The sequence below is a fragment of the Nanorana parkeri genome, unplaced genomic scaffold, assembly GCF_000935625.1.
Source record: "Nanorana parkeri isolate BGI_ZX_2015 unplaced genomic scaffold, ASM93562v1 scaffold166, whole genome shotgun sequence".
NCBI classification, from domain to species: domain Eukaryota; kingdom Metazoa; phylum Chordata; class Amphibia; order Anura; family Dicroglossidae; genus Nanorana; species Nanorana parkeri.
Window position 1 is genome coordinate 916,606 of NW_017306434.1, and position 26,810 is coordinate 943,415.

The 26,810-nt window shown below is 46.0% G+C and overlaps 1 protein-coding gene across 1 annotated transcript; it reads left to right on the forward strand.

The window, feature by feature from the left end:
- Positions 1–19: 19 nt before the first annotated feature.
- Positions 20–21,714, forward strand: LOC108785514 (tryptase gamma-like). The gene is made up of 11 exons (XM_018554599.1): positions 20–176; positions 2,259–2,402; positions 3,182–3,326; positions 5,578–5,700; positions 7,654–7,697; positions 7,957–8,122; positions 9,781–9,950; positions 11,152–11,247; positions 11,472–11,614; positions 20,767–20,919; positions 21,694–21,714. The coding sequence occupies exons 1-11, from the start codon at positions 20–22 to the stop codon at positions 21,712–21,714; spliced, it is 1,362 nt and encodes a 453-aa protein (XP_018410101.1).
- Positions 21,715–26,810: the final 5,096 nt, after the last annotated feature.

Consider the following 26,810-nt stretch of genomic DNA (forward strand, 5'->3'; position numbering starts at 1 on the left):
GTTCTCCTTTATATTTACTATGGTTTTACCTGTTTCAGATGTTTCCAGATGTGAACGTCTTTGCAGTTCGGAAGATAAGTTGTCGCTGTGTTCTCTGCATCAAGTGTCCAGAATCCTCGTCGCCATTTCCATCATCCTCTCGATCGTCGCGATATCCCTGTCCATCCTTCTCATCCGTAAGTCAAAAGGGCATATTGCTCCCTGATTGCTGCCCCGTCCTCTGCACTGTACCGGTCTTATCAGAACAGTCCGTCATGCTAAAACTTTGCTGTCTCCAGCAGCTGTTCATCTTCTAGTTTGTAAAAGGGAGGAAGGAGGAGCGGGGGAGTGTCTTGCCTTGCTTATTGTGTGGTGATGGAAACAGAGCTTACTAGCACACACAAGGGTGGCACTACAGGACCCTGCAAGGGAAAGCAGCCACCCTAGAACAGGATAGCAGGGCCAGTGCTCAGGGGACCAGCTGATTCTACAGGAAGTTTAAACTTTTAAACATCAAGAAGCAGCCCCCATTGTAAGTTATATAATCTGCATTTGAAATAGCTTTACAATCTGTTGACTTTATCACTTTAAAGGAGAAGTATGAGGTGAGTGATTTCCACTCACCTCATAGTTCTAGCCAACCTGTGACAATGAGACTGTCACAGGTCGGTTCAGTAGATCGGGAGGTGAGGGAACACATACCAGGTTCGCTCACCTCTCGATCCTGTCACGGCTCTCTGCCATGGCAGGGGGAGGGCTGGATTCCCCTCTCCCCGCTCTTATCTGCCAGCACTGACTGGCGGAACGGACGGGGGAGGGGGCGGGTACAGCTGGCTCTGCCTCTAGATAGGCAGAGCCAGCTGTCACTCACGCAGCTGGGCGGATACCGCCATCTACGCCGGGATCCGCTCCGGCTGCGGCGTCTCAGTATACCGCGAGCTGTTTGTGTCCTCCCGTTACCCTAAGGAGAACTATGGGGAAAAACACTGTCCCCATAGTTCTCCTTTAAAGTTAGTGGTTACTTACCTGATTGGACGGAAGTGGGCTGATTGGGAGGAGCTTCTAGGGGTGATCTGCAAGTTCAAATCATATGGAGATCTGCAGGTGTCAAGAGCTTAACCCCCATCCACCCACATAGGACAGTCTGGATGCAAGGAAGCTGGTATGGGGGTTGGGGTCCTTGAAGGCAGTTTAATCTGGTGGGATTGCAGTCAAGTTGGGGATCCATCTTCTGTTTCATGTCCTCTATTCGGTGTAGTCAGCTTGTAGGGACTGGGTAGGTATGGACTAGTATGTGTGTGTACAGGTCAACTGATATCGTCCCCAAGGGGATGTATTGTGGCTGGGGCTGGGGGCCCAACATACATCACTGGTACTGCAGACACAGGGATTGGGTATCTTTCATATAGCGGTATTGGGATATGGTTGGGAACCCATCTTAGGTATGGTAATCTTTATTCAGTGCAGTCAACTTGTAGCAACTGGGTAGTTCTGGACCAGTGTGTGTTTGCGGTCAACTGATATTGTCCACAAGGTGGTGTTTTGCGGCTGAGGGTCCAACATAGGAACTGGTGCCACAGACATAGGAATTGGGTATTGTTCATGTGGTGGTATTGGAAAAAGATTGGAAACCCATCTTCGGTGTGGTGTTCTCTATTCAGGGTGGTCAACTTGTAGTGACTGGGTAGTTATGGACCAGTGTGCGTCTGCGGCCAACTGACATTGTCCCCGGGGTAGTTTATTGCGAATGAGGGTTTAACATAGGAACTGGTGCCACAGACATAGGCATTGGATATTGTTCTTATGGTGGTATTGGAAAACAGATGAGGACCCATGTTCTGTGTGGTGTCCTTTATTTAGTGCGGTCAACTTGTAGGTGCTGGGTAGGTATGGATCAGCATGTATCTGTGGTCAGCTGATCGTCCACGAGGCGGTGCATTGCGGCTAGAGGCCTAACACAGTAACTGGTGCTGTTGGGTGTTGTTCATATGGTGCCCTCAAGGACCTGAAAACCTATCAGGGTCTTTCTCTGGTTGTGTTACTGTTAATATTTAGAATTCTTGTGTTTTTCTATAAGAAAAGGTGCTATGGGCAACTCTACTCAAGTCTAACTTCCTTTGGGTAGGGTGATTTTGGAGATGGGGTTGTGGCCAGCAGTGGGTTTAGGGGAGTGGGTTACCTCTGGTCTTCCCTGGTTATGTTCCAACAATGTATATCCCACTCCCCTGCCATTACCAATGACTGACCTATGATAATGAATACCCTTTTATTGTTCACAGTGCAGTACTTCTACCAGCCAGAGGTGCATCAAGCCTGTCCGGACTACTTAGAGAGTTGTATCCCCTCTTTAAACTGTTCTCTTACCGATGGTGCCAACCCCTGCCCCCCAAGCAGGCAGCCAAGCAACCGGACCATGGCCAGCGGTGAGGAAGCAGATAATGATAACAAAGTAGACTTTTAAACTATTATTTTTACATCTTGATGTTGGGAATCGCTACTCTGCTAAAGTATATCTTAAAGGAGAACTATGAGGGGAGTGCTTTTCACTCCCCTCATAGTTCTAGCCGACCTGTGACAATGAGACTGTCACAGGTCGGCTCAGTAGATCGGGAGGTGAGCGAACAGATACCGGCGTTCGCTCACCTCTCGATCCTGTCACGGCTCTCTGCCGTGACAGGGGAGGGGCTGGATTCCCCCCTCCCCGCTCCGATCCTCCAGCGCTGACTGTCGGAACGGACGGGGGAGGGGGCGGGTACAGCTGGCTCTGCCTCTAGATAGGCAGAGCCAGCTGTCACTCACGCAGCTTGGCGGATCTCGACATCGATGTCGGGATCCGCTCCGGCTGCGGCGTCTCAGTATATCGCTAGCTGTAGCTCGCGGTATACTGAGCTTAGGGTAACGGGAGGACGCTAGTTTGTGTCCTCCTGTTACCCTAAGGAGAACTATGGGGAAAAGCCCTGACCCCATAGTTCTCCTTTAAGTAGTTTAGCAAAAGTGAACTGGGCAGAGCTGACACCACTCATGCTGTGTGTTGGAGCTGAAAGCATTTCTGGCAGAACGGGTGTTTTTCTGTACTTGCAGGGTTTTTAAAGGGTTAAAACATGGGGAAATGTGCATGATTTTTTAATTTTTTTTATTAGGCACTGACATGCATTTTAAGCTAGCAACAGACAAATATGATGATCTCTGGTTGTGTTGTCAGAATACATGAATCCAGTGCTGCTGCTGACCGGACGCTCGCTGCTGCAGTTGTACAGCGCCCACGCTGGCCGCTATTACACCGTGTGTCACCAGGGCTGGAAGACCTCCCATGGCTGGACAGTGTGCAGAGAGCTGGGCTTCAGCAGGTACTCGGTGTGTCTCTGTCTGTGGGATTTCGGAAAATCTCCCCGCTAAGGCCTTGTTCACACCAAGCACGTTCCAGGAGCAGAGCAGTTACAGACCGGATCAAAACTGCGTCCAATGTATTCCAATGGTATTTTGGGCTCTAGTTCACACCGCAGCGTTCAGTTCCAGAGCATGCAAAAAAACTGCAGCAAGCCCTACTTTACCTGCTCTGGAACGCATGCAAACGCATGCAAACACCGTGGAACGCACTGAAAGCCCATTTTAAACTGCAAAAATATATATCTTTTTTTACCAAAAACGGCCCGAAACGCATCAAAAACGCGTCAAAAAATGCGGCACAAACCACTGCACTGCGTGTGCAGAAACTCATGCAGATCTGGTCTGCATTTGGTGTGAACAAGGCCTAAGTGTGATCTGCCATTTGATTTATTCATTCTTTCTAATCTGAGTAAAGTCTCCCAGGAATATTCAATAATTCAAAGTAGGAATGCACCGATACCGGCTTTTCGGTATTGATTATGAGTACCGATATTTATATTTCGGTATTCGCAGATACCGAGTACTGATTCTGGTACTTCCGGTAACATGGAGCCGGCTTCCCGAGCAATAAGGAAGCCAGGCAGCGTGTCATTACCTGCCACCCGACTTCTTGATTGCCCGGTAAGCCGGCTCCATGCTGTTTGGCCAGGAAGCCAGCTGCCCAGCCAATCAGCATGGAGCTGGCTTCCTGGCCAATCAGGGGCCAGCTGATTGTCTGGGAAGTCGGCTTCCCAGACAATCAGCATCGAACTGGCCAAACAGCATGGATGGCTCCACGGCCAATCAGGAGGTCGGGCCGCGAGCCATTACCCAAGGCCCGGCTTCCTGACTGTCCATGTTACCTTGCGGCAATGCCGGTCAGAGGAAATCTCCATCTGACCGGAAGTTTCGGTAACGGGATAAGTATCGGAGCATTTGGGTGAGTACGACTATTGGACGAAATACTCGGTTTCGGCACTGATATCAGTATCGGTTTCGGTGCATCCCTAATGCAAAGTAAATTTAGCAAGCGCTACATTTTCCAAGAATATAGTTACAATGCAACGCATTTTGAATGCTGGGGGCCCTGCATGCACCCACGCTGCATTTTTCTGTGCCTTGTAGGATAATGGTGCCCACGGATATTTTTGAAATGTAATGTTTTTGGTGTTGCCTCTTTGCTGCCCTAAGCAATGGCCTCCTTGTGCCATTATGGTACATGGAGCTCTGGCCGTTCACACGTTCATTTTTCACTATACAAACCCACCCAATCTAATCAATTAAAGAAGAACCCCAGGCGGCAAATGAAAAAACTTACCCTTGCAGTGGGAGGCGTTATGGAAATATCAAAATGACTCGATGGGTTGATGTCGGTATGGAGGAGTGGGATTTCCTAGGCAGGCTTCGTTTGTATGCAGACCAACCTAGATACCACCCACATGTGATACTGAGCCTCCTTGACTGAAGGAACTAATATCCAATAAATGAAAGGGGCGGGCCAGGGACAGTCAGGCTGGCAAGTCATGAGCTAGATGATACTGGATGTCCTCCAGCTAAGAGTTGAAGCGGGCTCTATCTGATTTGCTGCAGCGTCTAAAGCACATTTTGAGAAGCTCAGAGTGTGCAGTGAAATCAGAGGAAGCCATTTCAGTCCAGGAATGGAGCCGGTACAACTGTGCAGGACTGAAGAGAAGGCCGGAGTTCTGCCTAAAGAGTTTGTTTGTTTTTTACCTCTAATTTCTTGAAGGGGACTTGAAAACATGACTAGCAGACCCCTGCCAATGCTGGAGTAGAGTAGCATGACTCTGTAATGTGAGTCAGTAGCAGCAGCATCACCAGGTCTGGTGTCACCTGGTGCGTCCGCCGGCTGTCACCTGGTGTGCACATTATTATGTCTACACGTGACGTCATTATGCACGCGCGTAGTGACATCATGTGCACTTCATTGCCGGTGGCTATCTTGGTGATGGACGCTGGCAAAGAAATGAGGGAACGTTCATTCAGTGGGACTGTCAGTTATTCTGGGGTCACCCGGTGTGATGCCCCCAGTCAGTACAGTGGTACCCTGGTTCATGAACTTAATTCTTTCCGCGATTCTGGTTGCGAACCGAACAGAAGCGTTCGTGAACCGAGGTACCACTGTAGTTTTATGCTTGCAGTTTGTTTCCCCTCTGCTGTATATATGGAAGTGACAATTGTATTCTGTGTCTCTCTTTTTTGTCCCTGTAACAGCAACACTGTATTGTCATCTCCTGTGTCACTGAACACAACCGATGCCACCTGCCTGGAGTCGTTTGCTGTGGTGAACAAAACTACAGGACCTCCCAGTAACCTCGAGGCATTCCTGAGCCCCGTGTAAGTGACAACACATTAACACTAGAGGGCAGCCTGACTCAAGTAGACACAGACGTCTTCATAGTCATCCAATGGGGACTCCTGTTCCGGTGACAACTGTCGAAGAGGGGATTTCCCATTACCTTAGGGCAGGGGTAGCCAAACTGCGGCCCTCCAGCTGTGTTGAAACTACAAATCCCATGATGCATCTCTCTGGGATTCATGTCTGTGGCTGTGAGACTCTTGCAATGCCTCATGGGATTTGTAGTTCCACCACAGCTGGAGGGCCGGAGTTTGGCTACCCCTGCCTTAGAGATTGTCTCCTGGACAGGAAGTGAAAGAACATCTCCCCATAGCTAAAAAAATTAAAAAAAATAACAGGGTTTTAACTATTCTCTACTCTATCTAAAAGTTTTTAAAAAAAAGCATTTTAACTAATTGTGGGCCATCATTCTTATGTTGGGCTCGAACCCACAAAATTGCCTTTCACCATATTAAAGGATAAGTGTACTTTAAAGCAAAGTGTGTTTATACTTTTTGCCCCTCTACCGTGACCTAACCTACCCCTCCCTCCATAGAGGCATACTTACCTGGATCTGATGGGCGCAGTTCAACTGTTTGTTCACATGCAGTGCTGCAAGTCTTAATTGTCCTGCCCACGTCTGTGCGTTACAGCCCCATAGACTTCTATGTGGCTGTGTCCCCCAGAGTTTGTATTCAATGGGGAAGGGATAGAACATCTGTCAGGTTTTTGTTTGTTGTTGTGTCCACATCAGGAAGATTTTTTCACTTCCTGTCTCAAAGAAATGACAGGAAGTGAGAGGAAATCTCCCCAAAGCGAGAGTTTATTCACTGATCACTGGAACAGATGTACCCGTTGGAATCAGGGGCGTCCCGAGGCTGGATGACACACGGAGCGGTTACCGAGTGTCACCCCGCCGATTTGCCACTGCGCATGCGAGTGACGTCATGGCGCACGCGCGGCACTCTTTCGATACCTGCCGGCGGCCATCTTGGTGATGGACGCCGGCAGAGAGAGGAGGGGACAGTCACTCGGCGGGATAAGGTATGCCGCCGGGTCCCCTCCTCTCTCTCCTGATACTGTCGGGCGTTCGGTCCATGACCGAGCGCCCGACTTTTCAGAGGGGGGTGACAGCAAAATGACTATCAGCCATTTTGGTGTCACACCTCCAATGGTGTCACCCGGGTGCGGGCCGCACCCACCTTGTGACGCCACTGGTTGGAAGATTTCCCCTCTACTCCTATTCTGGTGACAACCATAACATTTTGGATTTCCCATCACTCAAGAGTTCAACGGGGAGAATGGAGAGGATGAGTCTCGCTAATGAAGATGCCGGCAGCAATAAGATCCTGATAGAGGTTCTAATTCCTTCTGACTCTGCTAGTTATGGCTGAAATTCCGCTTGATTAGATGTTTTATTACGGTGGAATAAAAGCATTGCGGTGAACTGAATCATACCGGCCAATCAGGTTTCAACTTTCAGCTGTAGAGTATTTTCAAGACTGTGCATGCTTTGGTCTCATTGGTTGCTATGGCTTAATCGTAGGAGTAGCCAAACTCCGGCCCTCCAGCTGTGGTGAAACTACAAATCCCATGATGCATCTCTCTCCGGGAGTCATGTCTGTGGCTGTGAGAATCTTGCAATGTCTCATGGGATTTGTAGTTCCACCACAGCTGGAGGGCCGGAATTTGACTACCCCTGTGCATATCCCAGTTCTACTTTTATTGTTTCTTTCTCAGATTAAAAATAACTGGCTGCCGTTGGCAATACGGAAAGTTCTAATTGCAGTTGCAGATGTACTTTTTATTAGACTTGATTATTCCTTGCCCCGAAGAGCTTACAATCCAACGCTTCTCCCCACCACACACACACACACACACAATGTTCAGTCTAGCTGGAAATTGGGAGCAGAGTACATCCTGAGATCTTCTGTTTTTTATATGTTTTACAGAGAATCATGTCCAGCTCAGGAGGGAGTGTCACTGCAGTGCACAGGTAAGACAGTGATCACTGCGACAAGCAGCTGGGAGATGCATTGGAAGCTGCAATGGCTGTAGTATAGATTATGGCCAGCAGATGGCGATAGGGAGTTATCCTATTATTTCTTTGCATTGATACCATTGCAATAGGTGAAGAATGCAGCACATAAAGCTGAACTCCAGACAGATATAAAAAAAAACACCATTTATTGCAGTTGTGTATTCATTTTAAAATAATTAAATACATTTTTTTCACTCAAATACCTTTGTCGCAGATTGCGGGCGGTCAGCTTCAGAGAGTCAGCGAATCGTTGGAGGTTCTCCGTCCGCCTGGGGACGTTGGCCGTGGGTAGCCAGCCTGCGCTGGGATGGACGCCATGTTTGTGGAGGATCCATCATTTCATCGCAGTGGGTGATGAGTGCAGCTCACTGCTTTGTCCTGTGAGTCATTTTCTAGCTATTTATTATATGCGGTCTAGCTGTATACTGTACCAGAGTTCTAAAATATTCCTTACTAGCATTGCTTTAAATGCGAGGTTGCTAAACAAAAGCACATGAGGTGCAGATGTGCATGATAACTTTCATTGTTTTCTATTCTGTTTAAGTATTATATAGCTGGGTGAACGTCCCCTCCATCCTGCCGGTTGAACGTCCCCTCCTCTCTCTGCCGGCGTCCACTGCCAAGATGGCTACCGGCAGGCGTCAATAGGATGACCGTGCATGCGGGATGACGCCAGGCGCGGCAATGATGTCACGGCGGGGTGTCACTTGGTCTCCGCTCAGTGTGACACCCAGCCTCGGGGCACCCCTGACTCTAATGTCCCACTATGATCCCATGCTATTAGTATTATGCATTTATATAGCTCTGACATATACCACAGTGCTGTACAGAGAACACGGAGCCAGTTATAGCGGTCTCTGCACCAGAGGAGCTTACACTCTAATGTCCCCCCACAGTCTCACACTATTATTGTACATTTATATAACTCTGACATATACCGCAGTGCTGTACAGAGAACACTGAGCCGGTCACATTAGTTTCTACAGAGGAGCTTACACTCTAATGCAGAATGGCAATACATTATACAGCAATGCATTGTACAGCAATGCAGAACAGTATATGAATTGGACTCTGGGCTTAGCAACGCATTGGACTCTGGACATAGCAATGCACTGGACTCTGGGCTTAGCAACGCACTGGACTCTGGACACAGCAACGCACTGGACTATGGACCCACCTGAGGCCCCACAGAGGCCACCGGAGATCCTGCAGAGCCCATCTGAGACCTCGACCAGCCCACATGAGACCCCACACAGCCCACCATAGATCCTGCACAGCCCACGGAGACTCTCTATGGTGGGCTCTGCAGGGTCTCAGGTGGGCTGGTCCCTGCACATGCAGCTCCTTACCTGCCGCTGCTGGCCTCCTCCTCTGCCGGACCGCCACTGCTGGGGATTGGCCTCCTCCGCCGCCGGACCGGCGGTGCTGGGCCCCAGCCCCGGCCACCTCCCCCCATTCAGTGGGCTCCCCCAGCCTTGAACCCTGGGGCGGCCGCACTGGCTGCACCGCCGTTAGTTCCGCCCCTGATAATGGGAATACCCCTCACTCCTCCGGCAGACGGCGCTCTCCTTTTCCCTCTCTAGGTGGTCCTCAGGATCCTTACTGCTGGTCCTGCACTGTATATGATGACATCATAGTGCAACCAGCAGACAGAGCGCCAAAGAGAAGTGGCTTTGGGGGAACAGTCACACAGAGAGAAGGAGTCTGTGGGAGTGAGGGATTAGGTAAGTAAAACTGCATTTAAAAGTACTGTAGGCAGAAAAACACGCATTTAACCTTTCCAGTGCTGGGGGAGCCCCACTGCAAGGATAGTTTTGTAATTTAACTTCTTTTCTGTATAGAAACCTTGTCTAGTTTTCAGCCTTTCAATATAAGGCTACAGCATGTGCCTTTTGACCTATTATTTATAGAGCATATTCATATGTAGCCTGACTTAGTCAGTGCCCCCCACCGCCACCCCAACCACAGCGGTCTTGCTGCCTTCCCTTCTCTCTGTGCCTACTCTCCATTCTAGGTCTGACTGTTTCCCATATTGCAGGTCTAACTTCCTTACCGTGGGTCGATGGAAGGTTCACGCTGGCTCGAACACCCTCAACCCAATGACATCTGTCTCCATCCGCAGCATCTACTACAATGGACTCTACAACCCCGAAACCAATGACTTTGATGTTGCTCTGATCAAAACCAGCCAGCCTATGGCCTTCTCTGGTATGTCAATCCTATGGTAAAATATGATAATGTATCTGGATGGAGCAGGAGAACCTAAAACCTGCTGGTCATTGCTGATAAAGTAAAACACATTAACATTTGGCATCACAAAGGCTGGACAGAAAAACACTGACGTATGCAGCTCAAAAATATTTGAAAGCCACACGCTACAATATGGGTGCTTCTGCTACAGTGGTTCCCTATATAAAGCCAAATCAACTAAATACATTTCAGGTGCACCAAAACAAAAGGCGGGCAAACGCTTACATTTTTCTAGTAGCCACATCTTGAGCAGATTATTCTGTCCCCTGCCAGCATAGTGCAGAGAAGGATCCTTGCTCTCTGTGGGGAAGCAGTGGTCTCTCTGCAGCGGTCTGACACGCCCCCCTGCTGAGTCAGAGCAAGAGTTCTCCAATTAGCAAAGCTCATGCTATCTGCTAATCCAAGAACTCTAGCTCTAAATCAGCAGGTGGTGCACGCCTGACCTCTGCAGAGGGACCAGCATGCTGTAAAGAAGGACCAATTATTTCTGTGTGGACGCAGTGGTCTCTCTGCAGAGGTCTGGCAAGCACCCCGTTGACTCAAACTATAGCTCTTTAATTGATAAATTAAATCTCCTTTTGTTTGAAGATTTACCAATTAAAAGGGAAGGTTTGGAACCTCTGTCAAGTTTGTGTTGCTGTCTGTGTCCCTACTAGGTAGATTTACCCTCTCTTTGTGGCCCGGCCCTGGGTCAGCAGGGAGTAGAGGGGCAGCAGGGTTGTGGAATTCCTATCGCCCGACGCCCGGGACATGCAGTTCCGTGCGCAGGGCGGGTAGTTGTTTTCTACATTTAGCCCTGCTTTGGGCAAGCAGGGCTAAAAGTACAGCGAGGAAGCCGCCACTTGTTTTGTACAAGTGATCTCAACGATGTCGCTGAGATCACTTGTATGCAGCCTGCAGGTCTGCCATTCTCCACGGGGGGGTTGCCGGTTAGGGGGGGCGCATTGAGGAACCTGGCCTTGGGGCAACAGAGAGAGTAAATCCAGCCCTGGTAAAGTGTCAAAAGACGGTTAATTGTGCATGTATTTCAGAGCTGTATTGGATATTTTCTTTATTTTATCTTAATACTTTTAATACTGCATATTACTCTTTGTTTTTTTAGCTTTGACCTGTTTTTGCTGTTCATACCCTAATTCTTCTTCCGCCACCTTTCTTGCAGAGACTCTTCGGCCGGTGTGTCTGCCCCGGGCTCATCAGCAGTTCCAGGCCACAGGAAACTGCTGGATCAGCGGCTGGGGACACGTGAGCGAGGGTGGTGAGGAGCCAGAGGGGCTCAATGTGTGTGGATGGGCTCTTGTGCATGGCTAGCTGTCTGCTGTAACATATTGATGAGCACTGATTGATTGTCTGCCATCAGTGATAGTATATAGGCCCCAACAATAACACTGCTCAAAAACAGATGTCACGCCAAGCCATTGATGGCTGGCAAAGGGAGGCCAAGGTTGGCTTATAGTTTCTGTCTATCCCATGTCTATCCAGGTCAGCTGTCTCCAGTCCTACGGGAGGCAAAGATCCACCTGATCAGCAATGACATCTGTAATCAGTCATCTCACTATCCCGGAATGATCAGCGAGAGAATGTTGTGTGCCGGCTATTTGGATGGGAAAGTGGATTCCTGCCAGGTACTTCTTTGAAAGCTACGGCACTCCAATTATCCAAAAAGACACATTACAAATTCCATTCCAATTAAGCTATACCCATATACATACTAAATGTGCAGATTGTACAGCTGCATAGGGCCCATGTATGCTAGATGCAGGATTGGGCGGGTGTGGGGACCCATCCTGTTGTCACATAGACCTGGGCGCTGCTCATATCTAAGACAGTTGAGAAGTGGGAGGCATTCATCATAACGCCATAACCTTTCGTATTGTTTGTTATATCTAAGTGGTGTTGGACAGTGAGCACCAACTTCACTTCCTGCCTGACCACCTCTCTCATTTCCTTGTGACACCATTTGGACAGGAAGCGTCTGTCTGACATATAATAGTGAAATATAATGAACCGTGAGAGAGATACTTCAAGTACTGCTCTTCATCAAGATCCAAATACCTATCTATTAGACATGTAAGCTGCGGAAAAATTCGGTTCGGTTCAGATATTTCCTTATTTCAGGATTCGGATCCGAAATTCAATTTGAACGAAATCCGAATTTCGTTAGTTTCGGATGAGTTACGAAAGTATATCCGTTCCGATTACCACATAAAACTATATATTAATACAAAAGCTGAGGCTCCTAGACCCAAATGGCATTTGGGATCCGAATTTCCGAATGCAATTCGGAAATTCGGTTGCAGAATGCCATTCGGATCTAGCAGTCTCAGCTTTAGTATTACATGTATATACTGAACACGAATTTTCGCTACGGCATGTGACTTTTCTGGCCAATCAGATGGCTCCCATGTTGCCATAACGAAAATTCATGTTCAGACCAATTCGAATGCATTAAACCGAACAACACATCTGATTGGCCAGAAAAGTAACATGTCCGATTCAGTTTAGTTATTGAACGAAATTTGGTGTGGGTGTAGTCACAGCGCTAAAGGTTTAAAATAAATGGAAAATAAGTATAAATATATAAATATTAAATATATAAGGATTTACAACGAGAAAAATAAAATGGGTAACCACCCGGTGGAAAAGGTCTTCAAAGAGACCTAATGATGTGAATGAAATGTGACAGACAAAAGTGTCCGTTGAAAAATTTTTCGGCCGGCCTGACCATCAAATAAGAACAAACCCACTGCCAAGCTGCTCGTGTCAGAAAGATCTGCCCCTTGACGCGTTTCGTCACTTGACGTTTTCTAAAGGTTAGCAGATTGGCAGCCATGGAGGCTGTTTCTCTCTTTTGAATCCCTTTTGATTTATCATCGGGACTGGGAGAAAAATACATCAGCAACTTACGAGCAGAAGGAGCCGGGATCCAACCGGACTCGCTGCAGCGCGACGGGTAAAGAATCCTGCTGTCATCCGCTACACTGCCGGGGAATCCTGCACGGATCGGGAAGCTGAGGAACCAGACCTACACCTTTTGAGACGACCTTGCTGTCTATACACCATCTGGTGAGTTACCATCCCTTGGGGGGCTAAAGATCGGGCGAAGAAGACCTGTGGAATTTGCACTAGAACATATATGTATATATTCTTTAATTTTTTATTTTATATTTTTCATTTTCCTTTTACTTCAAACTTTTTTTATATATATTTTTCCTTTATTTTTTATTTTTATCTATATTTTTTTGTGCTTTTTTCGTTAGCTCACATCACGATTTTTTGGAAAGACGTGTGTCATTCAATATCAATACATTTTTGATTGATGCTTTTGTTCCACTGATTTTTTCATTTTTTCATTTCATTTGTTATTTGCACGATATGATGCACCTATGAGACATTTTTAGTGATTGGTCTTATATGTATTAGTCAATTTTACACGTTCAATTCTGTATTTTTTAACGTTGTGGTTTGCAAACCCTGTTACACTGTATTTATTCACCTTGGTACTCTATTGGGGAATATAGTTTATAGGAGTTTCATGGTTACACATCAGCACATGTTTAGTTTTCAACGGACACTTTTGTCTGTCACATTTCATTCACATCATTAGGTCTCTTTGAAGACCTTTTCCACCGGGTGGTTACCCATTTTATTTTTCTCATTGTAAATCCTTATATATTTAATATTTATATATTTATACTTATTTTCCATTTATTTTAAACCTTTAGCGCTGTGACTACACCCACACCTCACCTTTACCACTTCTCATAGCAGCTTTAGGCTTACTATTGATAGTCCACTTTCCATAAGCGCAGATCTTTGTTGCAATCATTGAACGAAATTTGCACAGGATCCGAATTTCGGAAATGGAAATTCGGATTTAGACACATTCAGATGCAGTGGGATTCGGAAATTCGGATGTGTACGAATGTCCGAATTTCTGAAAATTTGTCCAAATTTTGATTGGAACAAAACGAATTGCACATGTCTACTATCTATCTGACTCTAAATATCTGTCTATCCATTAACCTACCTATTTGCAATAAATAAGTTTTTGTACTTGAGCAGTAGATGAATGGACGGGCCCAAAAACTGATCTCCAACCTTTGTTGACTATCTCAACCACTTCCTTACTTGTGTTCCATGATGTCTCCATGTCAACGGGGTGCAAATATATATTTTTTGGCACATGTGTTCAGCAGTTCTACCTCCACACAAATCACAGTTGAGCAATAAGAGCTTTTGTCCTGGAGCTTCATATGTCAGCCATGATTAGAGATAGTACGAAATGCAATCCACCATTGACCCAGGGCAAATCTTCACATTGACCGCCATAATATTAAACTGGTACAATGAGTATCAAAAGACACTTATGAGATCATTACTGAGCAGAAAAGCAGCGTGAGCACTGGCCCCCAAACAGGATAGGTCACTTTAAGGGAACACATCACTTCCCTCATAAGGAAGTACTATATATCACTGTAAAGATAGCACCCATAATAAGGAAGTGTAGTTCTTTCTTACAAGGCGGGTGATAAAAGTGAGATCCCCATTGGTTCTTCAGGAAAATGTTATGTCATTTAGGATGATATCCTCTATGGGGGCGTCTTTGGTTGCCACTGTGCACTCATCAGAGTCAATAGATGATTGGTAAGTGGTCAGCCCTAACTTAAAGGAGAACTATGAGGTGAGTGCTTTTGACTCACCTCATAGTTCTAGCTGACCTGTGACAATGAGACGGTCACAGGTCGGCTCAGTAGATCGGGAGGTGAGTGAACACATACCGGCGTTCGCTCACCTCTCGATCCTGTCACAGCTCTCTGCCGTGACAGGCTAGGGGCTGGATTCCCCCCTCCCGCTCCGATCCGCCAGCGCTGACTGGCGGATTGGACGGGGGAGGGGGCGGGTACAGCTGGCTCTGCCTCTAGATAGGCAGAGCCAGCTGTCACTCACGCAGCAGGGCGGATCCCGGCATAATTGTCGGGATCCGCTTCAGCTGCGGCGTCTTAGTAGTATAATGCGAGCTGTAGCTTGCGGTATACTGTGGCGTCTCAGTATACCGCGAGCTGCAGCACGCGGTATACTGAGCTTAGGTTGACGGGAGGACGCTATGGGGAAAAGGCCTAACCCCATAGTTCTCCTTTAAAGTGAGCCAGCTGCATTGGCTGGGAGTTCTAACTTAGGTTTATTGATTTGCTCAACCCTAGCCATGATGAAGCAATAACGGTGTCCGCTAAAGACACACCACGGCTTCTTTGGAATCCCATTGATAAAACCCAAAACAATTCTATGTGCCTGGTTTAGGAGATCAGCCGATGTTTATATTAATACCCTTCCTGCTTCAATAAGACCTATGGAAACTAAGTGAAACTATCGCTAGCATCAACTCGCCAGACCACTTACCTTTTGCTATGGAGTTGCTTCTTTGCTATCTGGACCAGAGAGATGTCACTCCCTTGCTGTCCCCTTTGCTAGTGAGTAAGATTCCGGGCCATCGAGGGAACAATTACATCTAGGTAAGTGAAAGCTTCTCCTTGGTGATGTGTCGCCAACACACCTGGCCTTTAACAAGAGTCAAAATTGTTCATCAAACTCTAAATAAATTGTATTTCGAGGTCTGAAGAGCTCTGCCATTAGAAACTACAAGAAGGTTTTAGGTCAGATCAGAGGTAACCTATTAACATATCGACATCATAATTAGAGTTACAGTAATGTTTGTAAATGGTAAAATCAATTGGACTTTCAAACATGGCAAGTCTTTAATCAGTATTTCATTGGTTTGCTTAGCCATGGATACTTCTATATATTGATTATCAGTTATGTTACTTGTAGCTCGGAAAGGTCTGTTGCTACGTCGAAAGAAAACTACTTTTCACTTTTCCCATGGTTTTCAATCCTAACGGTTTTGTGCATCCACCCTTTGAAGGAATCTATTGATCCATATTTACCAAACACAAGGTCTACAAGGGGTCAGAGAGTTTTCAGATGGATCAGTAGCTCTCAGTGGCACGGCAGCGGATTGGCTCTGGTGTCTCTTCCTGCAAAGGTCCCCAGATCAGGATAACACAACCATGATGCAGAAAGGTTTATTTTTTATTAATCATCCCCCAAGACCTACACTGAGCGAATGCCGTTCGCATGGCATTCTCTCCCCTACATGGAGCCTAAGGAGCATAAGAATTTCCAATGCTCCTTGGCTCCCTCTAGTGGTGAGAATGTTGTGCTAGTGTTAGGGATAAGATTAAGGGTTAGGATGGTGTTGGGGTCTGGAGCTATGGAACTTAGTTTAGCTTTTAAGGTTAAAGCGACTCTGATGCTATATTGAAAATATAACATAAAAGTTATATTGAAATAAAACTATAGCAAGTGAGTTGACTTACCTTTGCTCTCATCGATTTTCTTCCTCCTATGACTGACGTCTCTTTCATATCTGGTGACCTGGGTTGTTTTGATTCCTTCGAAAAGGTCTGATTACCGCAAAGGCTAATGAGGCTAAATAAATAGAATAGCTATATAGTCTGCTGATAACAAAGCTTATTATCCTAATTCCTGTAAATAACATTGATTGATTACAGATTTATTAGATCAGGACTGTTACATATTAATTCTATTGGTTCAGGGCTGTTACATAATAACCAAACAAATACCGGCGCCGCCGGTTACCAGAGAATGGCCAATTTGAACGTTTAGTAGAAACACAGATGAGGCAGCTCCCACCGGTCAAAACGACCTTCGATCTGGGAAGTACAACGCAAAACAGAGCGCCTCCATCGTGTAAAAAGTCATTTATTTAAACGGCAACACAGCTGAAATTGTACTCACAAGAAGGATCGATCAATAAAAGCATGTAAGACGATGCAATGGAAATCTCTGGCAGCGGGAGTCTCACAGAATGAAACAGATCAAAAGTCCTCTGCCCCTATGAGTTTGAACGGTCTACGCGTTTAAGGGGCACGCCCCCTTCATTCAGCAGGTTCTGATGAAGGGGGAGTGCCCCTGAAACGCGTAGACCGTTCGAACTCATAGGGGCAGAGGACTTTTGATCTGTTTCATTCTGTGAGACTCCCGCTGCCAGAGATTTCCATTGCATCGTCTTACATGCTTTTATTGATCGATCCTTCTTGTGAGTACAATTTCAGCTGTGTTGCCGTTTAAATAAATGACTTTTTACACGATGGAGGCGCTCTGTTTTGCTCTGTTACATAATAAATGTATTGGTGCCAAACTGTTACATAATACATGTATTGGTTCGGGGCTATTACATAATAAACGTATTGGTGTAGAACTGTTATATAACTGTTATATAATACAGTGGTACCTCGGTTCACAAACTTAATTCGTTTCACGATTCTGGTCGCAAACCAAATTGGTCGCAACCCGATTCAAACTGTGATCAGACCGCGATCTCAACTAGAGGAATCGATAATACGAAATCACCTGCACTCCATACAGCGTACAGACCTTGGATGAAAGGTTGATGCTTGAAGTGACGGATGGCGCCGTGTCAGATACAGTCCATAATAGAAGTCACCAGCACTCGATGATGTGTGCAAGAAGTAATGCACTTTTTATTAAATCGTCACATGCGTCATACAGCCAACGTTTCGGGGCCACGCAGGGTCCCTTCTTCTGGGCGACATATCAACCTATGTCGCCCAGAAGAAGGGACCCTGCCCATATCATCGAGTGCTGGTGACTTCTATTATGGACTCGACTAGGTGAAGCCACAACCATGTGTCAGAGCAGGGAAGATGGCTGCGGTTGTGTTCGTCACCCGATGCGGAAGCCGAATTGTTCGCGAACAGAAGCGTTCGTGAACCGAGGTACCACTGTACATTTATTGGTTCAGGACTATAACATTTGATTTTCTGGTAGCGGAGAGGAGCAGGACATGGGGTGCAGCTGGCAGGACAGGGTGAAAGCTGGCATATCGGTTTAATTAAAAGATGGCCTGATGTAAAATAATTTGTTTTTTTATTTTCTAACAGGTAGATTTTATTAGTTTTATAATACAAAAAAAATCCAAAAACAAACATATAGAAATCACAGCAAAACACAAAGAAGTGTGGACCACAGGTAAAGGAATAAAAAAAACAAGAGTATGGGTCTCCCTGGGTACTATATCAGAAGGGTGCATTAAAAGGACAAAGGGGGGGGGGGGGAAACAGCAAATCAGCATCAACAGGTCAAGTAATCAATAGAGGCAGCAAAGGCATCAGTGGGCAATAAGTACTAGACATGTGCGATTCGTTTCAGGAAGATTCGTTATTCGGACAAATTTTCGCATGTATCCGAATTACAGAAATGACGAATGGAAACGAATCTGAATTTCCGATTCCGAATTTCGTTAGCGGAATTTTCGTTTGTGGACGAATTTTCGTTGCAGCAAAGTGACATTAGAGAAAAAAAAAAAACGTTTCCCCCCAATTCATACCAGACCCTTTAGGTCTGGTAGGAATTTTAGAAGGGACCACCCCCTAAAATTAAGGAAAACAAAAAAAGTGCGTGGGGTTCCCCCCAAAATCCATACCAGGCCCTTTAGGTCCGGTAGGAGTTTTAAGGGGGAACCCCAGCCCCCATAAAATTGAAGCAAAAAAAAACCTGGGGTCTCTCATAACATTCCTACCAGACCCTTGATCCAAGCACAGGGCAGGAAAGGGCTGCAACAAAACTTCGCCCGCAAACGAAAATTCGTACAGACTACCGCTAACGAATTTCGTCCCAATCCCGAAACGAATTGATTTTCGGACCCGAATCCCGAAAAACGAAATAACGCAAAATCTGAATCAAAACTAAACAAATTTTTTTGCCGGTACACATATCTAATAAGTACAATAGAGGCAGCAGTTTCACTAGGACCTCCAAACCCTGTAGAGGACCAGGACCACCTTAGCTGCTAGGAGACACAGACGAGTGGGGAGTTGCCCCATCTGGACTCTCTAGGGTGAGTCCCCTAGCCCTCACCCGGTCCATCCAGATCCGATCAAACCTACGAATGCAGTTGCGACTCATGTTGGTCCATTTATAGAGAGGTATCCAGAAGATCCAATATTCAGAAGGTTATTATCTCCACGTACTGTATATTCAAGTAGCATAACCTGTCTTTATATTACCCCTATGTCACACCCTGCACACTTGGATAATAAAATGAGCCTAAAAGTTGAGTTGTCAGCAATGGCAAACCATCAGACTTCACCTTTCATTATATAGAAAAGTTGGAGAAGGATTCTCATTGGTTACCATAGGCTACAACAGGGCTCAAAATTTCAAGTCCTGAGCTACTAGCCAGGCCTTAACTACAATATGGTCTTACACTCGTTTGACTGTCTTAGGTTTTTTTGAATCAGTCCTGGTATGTTTCTTTTGTCTTTTAGGAGTATTTTCCATCTGAGTCCACTTTATTATTGTTCCATTCTCAGTAAAGGAGTTATAATGCCACAGGTCCAGTGTCTGTTTTTGCCCTGGCTACCCAGTGGAGATCCCGCATAGCCTGTAGAGATATATGAAACACAGAGCTCTCATATAACAGGTTTATCCTTTGCCCTCATAACCAGCCACGTAAAGTGGAATCTTATCTTTAAAGGATAATAAAACCTTACTTTTTTTGCCTATATCTCCTGCTAGCATGCAGAAGATATATGCAAAAACATTTTTAAAAAAGGTCACCAAAAAGGTTATCACTTACCTGTGTCTCTGCCGCTCGCTCCCGTCCGAAGAGCGTCTGCGAAGGATCATGGGGCGGGCGCAGGTGCAGTAGAAATCTTCGGCCGGGAGAAGAGGAGAGACACAGGGTAAGTCAATGCACGCAGCCGGCACGCGCGCAGACTCGTGGGACAGGAAGACACAGCAGTCTGTGCTGGATCAGAGAACGGTACCAGCGCTGGAGGGACTCCTGAAAACCCCTGGAAGGAGGAAGATGATCGGATCAAGAGGCATCATCAGTCTTCAAGGATTCTCTTTTACATTGGTTTGCATCTTGTAGACTACAAAATGGTCAGTCTGATGGTACTTGAACTCCAAAAAAATGTTGCTATGTTATAGGGAACATTTAAAAATGTTAATTCTGGCCATGCAGCACCCCGAAATATTACCTTTTGTCCTGAATTCCAGTGTACTTCGTGATATGTGAGGGTGCCAAGACACTCCTGTGTCTACAGCCCCATAGCTGTATATCTGCAGTGTGGGATCTTAGGCACTGCTGCCTCTGACTGCTAGTCTAAGGAGATTGGGAATAAGATTGGGTGATGGCACTACTACTGTATCAGGGGAATCCCCATTATGAGGCAGCATGAGACAGTAGCCTCAGGCGGCATTTCATTGGGTGCGGGGATGGGGGTGCGATTTAGCACGCCCACAAAGAGCACTCCCAACCCCCCGCTGACAGCTCGGCCACCCAACTGACAGCTTGGCCCCTTTCTTCTTGCCACCTCAGGTGGTAAAAAAGGTAGGCACGGCCCTGACTACTATAATGTTCACTGCTCTCCTTGCTGGAGGCTCTGACATGAGGACGCAAAGCCCTGCCACTACCAAGTTGGTCGCCTTCATACAAAGACAGTACAGAAGAAAGCATGGTAATGGGGGAAGGTCAGCTGCAGGGAGACCACAGGCAATACTGGTGATGCATCCTTTGCCCTCTGCTTGACATTTTTTTGGGCCACAGTGTTCAGAGTTCAGTTTAGAGATGAAACATGAAATACATTAATCAATAGATACGATTGGTTTATTCTGGTTACAATACAGTTATACAGAATAATGACACAGTACTCCCTTTATAAAACAGGGAGACAGCGGAGGCCCTCTGGTGTGCCAGGAAGGAGGCCTGTGGTGGCAGGTTGGCATTGTCAGCTGGGGAGAAGGTTGTGGCCGACCCAACCGTCCCGGAGTTTACACAAACCTCACTGTATTACTGGACTGGGTCTACCACCGCCTACAGGTGAGTCCGGGAGGGGCATCCTGCTACATACAAATCCACTTTATAATGCTCAGGGTCAGCTTTTTATTGGCAGTAACATATTTCCTCATCGTTTATAAAGTATTTCATTTTTCTCCCTTTCAATGTGGGCCTTTTTAATCCTCCTACATATTTGGCTCCTTGACTTGAGTAATAGTCACATGGAGATCCTATCCATACAGAACAAAAAGGGCTTATGTATTCAACATTACCAAACTGGAACTGCAAGTCACGCATTGTGTACTCAGCCTCAGGAAAGGAAACTGTATGGATATATTATTATAGGAGGAACTTTATTACCCAACATGAAATTTTAAGGCCCCATTGGGGCCGATTGGACGAGTCTCACGAATGGCTCTATGAGACTTATGCAAATAGCGGCCGTTTGCATGTAATCAGACATGCTGCAGCTACCTGTGGATGATCGCCCCTGGACAAGGTGAAAATAGTATTTAATAGAAACAAAGGTACTTGTTAAATTAAATGTCATCCCAAATATCATCCCATTGGGGTTTAGAGCAACTTTAAGGGGTGAAATGTCAAAACCTTTGCTCTTGATTGATCACATCTATTGATATGACCCTATATATGTTTAAAAGGGTGCTATAAAAATAATTTTGTGTTGCCTATAGCAACAACCAATTAGCATCCCGTTATCCATCTTACAGCCCGCACTTTGAAAATGAATCAAAGATTCTGGATGGTTGCTATGAGCAACAAAAAATAATTATTAATCTTATCTTTCCTTCTTTGCAGACCGACAATGAGATTCCATGACAAGACGAGAGCTCTTCTGAAAGAATAAATATATTTATGCTTTTAATTCTGTCTGCTTGTCCTTTTTTTTTTGCATCGCTTACAGATGGAACCTATTACACAGCCCTTTATAGAATATACAGAAGTTCCTGTCCCCAAAAGCTTACCATCTAATGTTCCTATGTACAGGTGCGGTAAAATATCACTTTAGGGAGTTGGGAGCCTTTAATTACATAGTTTCATAGTTACATAGCAGAGCTGTAGCTACCATGGGGCGAGCGAGGCACTTCAGGCGCAGATGAGAAGGGGCGCGGCCAGGGCCTGCCTGTCTGCGCCCCTTGCCCCTGTTGTCATGGTGAGCACAGGACGCCATTGGCAACAGGGGCGCCAGGCAGCCAACACAGCCGCGGCTCTGCAGGGAGTAGTGGAGCGGCACAGGCTCCAGCTTCTCCTCGGATCCCCGCTGCTCTCCCCGCCTGTATGGGCAGAGTGTGTGTCCTCAATCTCTTTTTCTGTTTCAAAAGGGAAATGTCAGGGGTCTGTTTAGACCTCTGATATTTCCCTGAAGCCCCCCAACAGTAAAAAAATTAATTAATTAAAAAGAAACAAAAATACACACTCATGCACACATATTACTGTGCACAGACTAAAAAATTTTGTCGGACGAAATGAACGGAAACGAAAAAGTTTCTCATTAGTTTCGTCAAACAAGACACATTTTTATGCTATTTTGGATTTGGCCACCGGCGCATTCACGCCGCCATCGTGGAGGCAGGGCACATGACGTCACATACCGCACACGCCTGTTGGGGAGCACAATTCTGTTCTTGCCTCAGGTGCAAAAGAAGCTAGCTATGACTCTGTTACATAGTATTTGAGGTTGAATAAAGACACAGGTCCATCAAGTTCAACCTTTGTGAGCATATGTGTGTGTGAGTCTCTGTGTGTTCCAGACATTAAGAGTACCTGTACTACTCTATGTTGTGGTCTCTAATGACGTTTCCTAAATGATTTTTGAATGATTCCATATTTTCTGCTGTTGCTTGCGAAAGGTAATTCCACACTTTTACCGCCCTAACAGAAAAGATTCCTATTCCCTTTGTGGTTAAATCTTTTTTCCAGAATTTAGGTGGTGGCCTCTTGTCATCTCTAGTGAGTCTACAGTAAAAAGTTTATTACTGATATTTCCATCGCCATTATACATTTTGGACATCAAAATCATGGCCCCTCTTAATCACCTTATTTCTAAAGAAAACAAGTTTACATTTTACAACCTTTCCTCTTAGCTTTCGTCCTCTGGCCCCTTTTGTTAGTTTCGTTGGCCCTTTACCGGAATCTCTCCAGTTCCAGGACCGCCTTTCTGTGGATTGGAGACCAAACGTGAACCACATACACAAGATAAAACTGGACCATTGTTTTTTAAAGTGGCAAAATTATCCCCCCAGGCCATACCCCTAGACCACGCCACCTCAAGCTGACACTCGGCGCCGGGCAACATATTTTGAATGGCTGCTCGGCGTGTGAACTGACAGTGCTGCGCTAGGGGGAGGCTGAGGAACCTCTCACCTAGCACAATGGAAGCCACGTGGCAACCAACTGAACATGGGGTTTCAACCCACTTTTTTGGGGTCACGACCCACCAGTTAAGACCCACGGATCTAGAGTACATTCCCTTTTTTTTGCATGACAGTACTCTGCTATCATTGCTTGCTGCAGATTGACTTTTTATGCTATTGTTTAGTCTGCAGCCAATCTTTTTCCACTTCTGACTTCCCCAGTGGAGTTCCCATTATCCTGCAGTCTGCATGTCTGTCAACATTAAACCTCATCTGCGACTTAGTTGCCCACTCCCGTATGTTATCCAGGTTGTATGTCTAAGCTTGTGTCTATTACCCTGCCAATTTTAGTATCATCTGCAAACACAGAAATATGGCTATTAACACCTCCCCCAATATCATTAATAAACAGGTTAAACAGTATGGGGCCTCGCCCAGAACCCTGGGGCATGCCACTATTGACCTTAGACCAATTAAAAACAGATCCATTTACCGATCCTCTCTGGACATGTTCCTGTAGCCATGTGCACACCATTTTATCTATGCCTATAGATCTCAGCTTTGTATTAAGTGTTTATGTGGTGCCGTGTCAAATGCTTTTGTAAAATCCAGGTACACTATTTCCATTGACTTTCCTCCATCTAGGTTGCTACTCACCTCCTCATAGAATGTTAGTAGATTGGTCTGACAAGAACGGTCCTTCATATATCCATGCTGATTATTATACCATTGCCATGAACAAAATCTGGTAAATAATCCTTTAGCATTTCCTCAAACAATTTGCATACTACTGATGTTAAACTGACTGGGCTGTAGTTACCTGATTAGCATCTTGAACCTTTTTTTGAATATAGATACTACCATTGCTTTACGCCAAATCAGGTGGTACCCCTCCAGTCATTATGGAGTGCCTGAAAATTATGAATGAGGTAGAATATTTTACATACAGACCTTTTTATCTCTAATGACAAGGCTCTGACAGGTAAAAGGGATCTCTGTTCCCTCATACATAACAATAAACATGTTCATATTGGGTGGAGTTGGTTTATAAATGGGTTGTAAACAAGTATGGGAGGTTATATATACATGACCGTCTGTGAATGTTTACTTTTTGTGTGCTAAATGTGTGAATTTGCGAAAACTGGACCGGTGGCAACCCTATTCAGGGAACCCGTGCCAATAATTGCTATATCTACAGCTGACAGTGCATTAGCATGGTGGTCTTTGAATGTCCCTTATATTAGTGGTGATTGCTCCTCCTCCTCCGGCTCCCTGACACCGTGCTGCCCGCCTGCAGACCGCTGGTGAGACGCCATAGCCCTGAGAGCCACACAGCCCACCTGAGAGCCGCACAGCCCATCTGAGAGCCTGCACAGGCCACCAGACCACCTGGAGACATTAGTGCGCCAACCCAGAACAACACAGAGTATGTAGCTTCATATTATTTGGTATTGCCGTATAATGTATTGCTGGGATTTGTAGTCCTCTATAGCCGGTTTCCTTACTCCCTCTCCTGGCTGCCTCTCCTCACTCTCTCCTCTATATGCACAAAAAAAGAATTGCCGCGCACGGTGCTTTAGTGCTCGGGTTTTACTTGAAGAAAAAGTGGCCACCCTATCCCTGAAACCTGAAAGTTATTTCTTATTTCCCTCCGAGTTCCTCCATGCCAAAAGAGTGGAGAAAGGCTGAGATAGAGTATCTATGCCTTACCGACTTTAGAAAAAAGTGACTCAAGTTCCACTTTAAGAAGGAAATGAAGATAAGGATTCACTCCAGCACCGTTGCAGACTGTCCCTCCCATTCCCCGAGCGATGGGACTCAGTCAATGACTTCGCTGGTCACGTCTACAAAGGAGAACATGCTGAATCATGCTACATACACAGAAAGGAAGACACAGTCGAGGCTTTCATTGCACAGCTCTGCCTGCCGCATGGAATGTCCAAGGAAGAAAAGTATCTTCAGCTCTGCGCCCTAAATAGTATTGCGTGCTGTGAAGCAACGCGCACGGGTTTCACTATGAAAGGAACAATGCGTTTTGGAAAGCCTGGTAGATGATTTCAGAAAGTGCCTAAAGTAAATGCAAACCCATAACACACGTTATCTTGGCACGGTCCACTGTTGTCACCATCAGGAAACCTGCCCTGAGAAACTGGAGTGCATGTAGACAGGACGTAGCTGCATGAAGGCTGCAGGAGATCAGCAATGAGATGCATCAAAGGATAAAGTACAGCTGAAAACCGGGTGATCCTGACAGTAACGCACTTCCTGTCAAACACTAACTTACTCTATCTATAGAGGAGCAGTCTCAACCTAGGCTGATCTCCTGACTTGCACTACAAATACCTCCCCCTTTAGACAGGGAGGCATGCTGTAGTTTACTAATAATTGGGAAAGCTGATAACATTGTTTGAGATTTCAGTCCAGTGCACACGAAGTTACAAGGACACTAAGTTTCTGGCAGGATCAGCAGGTATGTTTTTCATACTGGCAGACAATACCTTGAATTCACTAAGGTCTCGTTCACACCTAGGCGTATTGCATATGCGCGTCTGTGGCGCGTTTTTTTAACCGCGATTCGCGCTAAAAAAGTCGCGCGACAAACGCGCGTTTCCGAAGGCTACTTGGCTGTATCCCAATGGAAACGCGCAACAAAACGGCCCAAAGTAGTACCTGTACCTTTTCAGGCGTGGGCCGTTTTGTAGCGCGTTAGGGACGGGCGGAAATACGCCAAGGTGGGAACGAGACCATTGACTACAATGGGATTTATATTTTTGAGCGTTTTGTAGAGCGTTCGTCGAGCGTAGAACGCGCTACAAAACGTTCAGGTGTGAATGAGGGCAAAGAGTCGCAGACAGTCTTTAGAACTGTGACGGGTCTCTGCGCGACAAAATGTCAGTGCCTGTGACAAATCCATTAACCTGTTGGAAACAGGTGCGTAAATTTGTCACATGGAGGCATGGTGGCGGTGGTCGGGGGGGACGGCACAGTGTCCATACCACAGGCACTCCATCCTCCGTGCATGTTCAGCCCGTTGGCTGCACAGCATTATTGGTTGTTAGGATGCTGTCAGCCCACAGCGTCATAGGTTGCTGTGGCGCTGTCGGCTGTACAACATCCTTTGTTGCTATGATGCTGTTGACTGCACAGCATCATTGGTTGTTATGGTGCTGTGTATCCAACAGCAGCCTAGCAACCGAGGATGCTATACAGCCAACAGTAACAAAAATCAGGTCTCCTGCCCTTCCAAACAGTGCTGCACTGTGAAACAGAGCTCTGTAAATATCAGGACTGGATAGACAGAACTAGAAACCCTTTGGAAGACAAAACAGCTCCCATAAATGTACTGTATCTGTGTGTATGTATGTATATATATATATATACAGTATATCTTAAAAAGACTATAGAGTATGTTCCTTTAAGTGTTATGAAAGGATTAATCTTGAGAGCGTTTTTCATACTTGTTTTCCTGAACCCCTCCGCTGCATTGCAAAGCACCAATTGTGTACGTGTGCCACTACACACAACCATGAGGGGAAGTCTTCCTTTTTCTGACTCCTCACC